This window comes from Orycteropus afer, unplaced genomic scaffold, assembly GCF_000298275.1.
Source record: "Orycteropus afer afer isolate SDZICR_OR568_19922 unplaced genomic scaffold, OryAfe1.0 scaffold00099, whole genome shotgun sequence".
Classification (NCBI taxonomy): Eukaryota; Metazoa; Chordata; class Mammalia; order Tubulidentata; family Orycteropodidae; genus Orycteropus; species Orycteropus afer.
Genome location: NW_006921686.1, coordinates 1,786,558 through 1,790,879, shown reverse-complemented (window position 1 = coordinate 1,790,879; position 4,322 = coordinate 1,786,558). Strand labels below are relative to the sequence as shown.

At 56.4% G+C, this 4,322-nt stretch overlaps 1 protein-coding gene across 1 annotated transcript in view; it reads left to right on the top strand.

Annotated features, from left to right (window-relative positions):
* BICRA (BRD4 interacting chromatin remodeling complex associated protein) overlaps nt 1-4,322 on the top strand; it is a 30,765-nt gene that overhangs the window by 24,941 nt on the left and 1,502 nt on the right. Inside the window, exons 10-14 of the mRNA XM_042781234.1 lie at nt 1,054-1,124; nt 1,211-1,359; nt 1,910-2,004; nt 2,186-2,288; nt 4,276-4,319. Coding sequence (XP_042637168.1) covers nt 1,054-1,124; nt 1,211-1,359; nt 1,910-2,004; nt 2,186-2,288; nt 4,276-4,319 — 462 coding nt within the window. The remainder of the gene's footprint in view (nt 1-1,053; nt 1,125-1,210; nt 1,360-1,909; nt 2,005-2,185; nt 2,289-4,275; nt 4,320-4,322) is intronic.

The window sequence follows — 4,322 nt, the reverse complement described above, 5'->3', positions numbered from 1 at the left end:
GGGGTGGGGGTTTGGATGAACAGATAGTGGAGTGTGGGGGGTGGAGATGTCAGTGGGCAGATAGATGAGTGGATGATGGCTAAGTGTTTGCGTGGATGGCTGGGTGATGGGTGGCAGGGTGAATGGATGGGTGGGTGGGAATTTGAGTGGTGGATGGATAGGTATTTGGGTGGGTGGCTGGGGGTCTGGGTGGGTAGATGATGGATGTTTGGGTGGATGGGTGGATGGGGGTCTGGGTGGGTTGATGGATGGATGTTTGAGTGGTGGATGGATGGGTGTTTGGATGAATGGCTGGCTGGGATCTGAGTGGGTGGATGGACGGATGATGGATGGATGTTTGGGTGGATGAGGGGGAATTTGGTGGATGGATGAATGGTTGGGTGGGTGGGTGGTGGATGATGGATGGGAGTTTGGGTGAATGGCTAGCTGGGGCATCTAGATAGGTAGATGGATAGATAATGGATGGATGTTTGAGTGGTGGATGGATGGGACTGTGTGTGTGTGATGGACAGACAGACAGATGGGGGTGTGGATGGCTGGTTGAGTACCTGTTGGGCCTTGGCTGTCTTCCCTGCGTCTCTTCAGCCTTCCATGCACCCCCAGTGTTTACTGAGGACTTACTTGGTGCCCAGCCCTGTGCTAGTTCCTGGGAACACAGAACTAACGAGGCAGACCCTGCCCCTACCCCAGGGGGGGTGTGAGCTACTGGGGTCTACAAGGGGTAGAGGCGAGATAGACAGTCACCCACAGAGAGACACCCACTGTAGACTGTGCTGTGGTCGAAAAAAGGCCAGACCAGGAACCTATGAGCCAACCCATCTCCCCTCCTCACCCTACTCCCTCCTGCCTCCAACCAGAGGCAAGGGAGGGACAGACTGACCCCCGGTGGCAGAAGGCAGTATGACATGATGAGCCTTCAAATTCTGGAGTCTGACTCGCAGTGCTGTCCCTTGCAAGCTTTCCCTCCTCTGGAAGCGAGTGATGTCACGTCTCTGAGCCCGTTTCCTCCTCTGTGAAAGGGGGATGATGTTAGCACCCGCTCCTTGCCGCCAGGGGGTCCGTGAGACCCAACAGACACGCTTAGCGGCCGGCAACACGTGCTTCAGCAGTGCGGGCTTTTCCTGGTGGGTGGAGCTGCGGGTGGGGGCTGGGTCTGCCCTGCGCCTCACCCCCAGCTCTGAGTGAGTGTGGTCTCTCCCCCACCCCCCAGTTTCCTGGAGCATTTGCACAAACATCAGGGCTCCGTCCTGCACCCCGACTACAAGACAGCCTTCCCCTCCTTTGAGGACGCCCTGCATCGCCTCCTGCCCTACCACGTGTACCAGGGTGCCCTCCCATCCCCCAGCGACTACCACAAAGGTGAGGCTTCCCAGGGCTCCGCACAGGGTCCCAAAGCTCCCCCACCTCTGCAGCCAGCCTGGGTGTGGGCGGGGTTTGCTGGTATCTGGCATGTACACACTGTGTACACGCCGGCATGTGCAGCTCTGTGTGTGAGCTCAGCTGTGTGAATACTTACCTCTGCTCTCAACCTTATACACACTCCACTGTGTGCGCACCTTCAGTTCTGCACTCAGCTGGAGGTAGATAAGAACGCGACTGAGAAAAGCTCAACATCGAGCAAGTTGAATTGTACGCGCTCGCTCCACTCTGTGCTCAGCTCCATGTGTGCTGCACTCTGTACACAGCTGTGTGTGCAGGCTCTGTGTACACACGCCACTCTGCTCAGCAGTGTTCACGTGCTCCACCATGTGTATGAACTCAACTCTGTGCACACTCGGCTCTGTGCACATTCAGCCGTGTGCACTGACGTACGGAAGCGCCGGTGCCGTGACTCGGCAGCTCCCTGTTCGTACCTGGGCTGCGGCCCCTCCAACATCCGGGCCTCTGGATCTCTTCTCTTCCACTGCAGTGGACGAGGAGTTTGAGACGGTCTCCACGCAGCTGCTGAAACGCACCCAGGCCATGCTGAACAAGTACCGGCTCCTGCTCCTGGAGGAGTCCCGGGTAAGGGCCCCTGGCGCCCCGCCAGGGCGCCTGCCCTTCTCTCTGGGCGGGAAGGGCCGCCCACTCGGCGGGGGCGGGAAGGGCCGGGGTGGGGCCTCCCACTCAGCGGGGTGGGGCGGGGTGGGGCTGGTGATTGCATCCCGCCTCTTGTCTCCTCCTCACCCACCTTCCCTCCATTCAGAGGGTGAGCCCCTCGGCGGAGATGGTGATGATCGACCGCATGTTCATTCAGGAGGAGAAGACCACCCTTGCCTTGGACAAACAGCTGGCCAAGGAGAAGCCAGGTAAGAGGGGAGGGAGAAGTGTCCCCACCCCACGTGCATACTAACTTCAGTTTGGGGCCTCGAGAGGATGTGTGTGGCCTTAACCTCATTCCACCACGAGGGGGCGCCCGAGCCCACACTCCTCCTGCCCGCCCTGCTCTGAAACCTTCAGCCTGGTAATAATGTGTCGGTTTCATCCCCGGGGCCTTGGGATGTGGGAGTATTTTGGCCCCACCCTGGGGGGTAGAAAACCCAAAGAGCAGGAGAGGGGGACTGGGATGAGGATGAGGCAGGTGAGGCACCCTGGTAGCAAAATTTAAGGTGGTGCTGGCTCTCAAGTACCGATTCTGGCTCACGTGCCCCTGAGAGTGAGTGCCTCCTTAAATCGTGCACCTTAGGGGTCTCTCAGCCCTGAAGGAGAGAGTGCACTTGAATCCAAACTGCTCGTGTCCTGCTGTGACATTCCGAAAGCCCTCACCCATGTTCAATGCTAACCAACACCTGTGCCTCCCTTGGAAAAAATGGAGGTTCATTTTCCCTGTTTCCTCCCCAGACCCCAGCCTTCAGTCCCGTCACCCTTGAGCACTGGGCCTTAATCTTGTTTTAATATGTCACTAGTCCCTAAAGGAGAAATTGCTGCAAAGAGGACAGCCATAGTGAACGAGGGCAGGGCCCAGTTTTCAAGTGTGTATGAGGGGGTATGACTGTGTGGTGGTTAGGGGCGTGGCCGAGGCAGACCACCTGGGTTCAAATCCCCTGCCACTTACTGGCTGTGTGACCTTGCACAAGTTACTTAAGCTCTCTGTGCCTCCATTTTCTCATCTCTAAAGTGGGGGTTGTGATAGTAGTCTACAGTCCCTGATGAAATCCCTTGGGGCCAGACAGGTTTTGTCATTTTTTGGACTCTTGAAAGGTAATGAGGTGCCTAGATTGTGTCTTTTAATTTGAAGTGGGGTCGGGACCTTTGTGGTCAAACACATCGGTAGTTCTGCACTGAGAGAAGATACTCAGACTAAACCGGAAACAGCCAGACCATAAATAGCCTCCCGTCTTTGCAGATCAAGGAATCCTGGTGGCACAACAGTTTGAGTGCTCAGCTATGAACCAAAAGGTTGGCGGTTTGTACCCACCCAGCTGCTCCATGGGAGAACACACCTGACCATCTGGCCCCGTAAACATCACAGCATAGAAACGCACTACGGGGCAGTTCCATTCTGTCCTCTAGGGGCGCTGTGAGTCAGAACTGACTCCATGGTAGTGGGTGTGGTTTGAGCTTTGCTTCTGTGAAGATTGACAGCCTTGGAGACCCTGTGGGGCAGTTCCACTCTGTCCTCTAGGGGCGCTGTGGGTTGGAATCGACTCCATTTCTCCAGCCACCACCACCATATTTCAGATCAGATGTTGATATCAAATGAGTTGAGAAAACTTTTTTTTGTTGTTTTCTTAAAATGTTGAGCCCAGCCAGTGGAAGTTTCCACAAGGGTGGCACTCTGTCTGCACCGTCGGTCCTGAGAGCCGACAGCCACCCTTGGCCCCTGCGCACCTGCCTTGTGGCGAGTGTGACCAGGGAACTGAATATTTTATTTGATACACTCTTAATGAATTCAACTTTAAATGGCCCCATGAGGCCATTGTTCATTGCTGTCAAGTCGGTTCTGATTCCTGGCGACCCCACATGTGCGAAGGTGAACTGCCCCCTAGGGTTTTCAAGGCATTCAGGAAGCAGATTACTACGCCCATCTTCCACAGCTCCCCTGGGTAGATTAGAACCGCCAACCTTTGGGTTAGTCAAGCACTTAGCCGTCGGTGGCACCTGCGTCCCCCGTCCCATCTGGCTGGTGGCTGCCATGGGCAATGTGGTCTTAGAGTTTGGAGGATCCTGAAGTTGCCCATGAGGGCTGTGTCTAGTGTGTCGTGAGAGTTCAGGGAGCAGAGGGTGGGAGGAGCCCTGCCGTCTGCACCTCACCCGCCTCCTCACCCCTGGGTTCTCTGTCCCCCGGTTCTGCAGACGAGTATGTGTCTTCCTCCCGCTCTCTCGGCCTCACCATCGCGGCC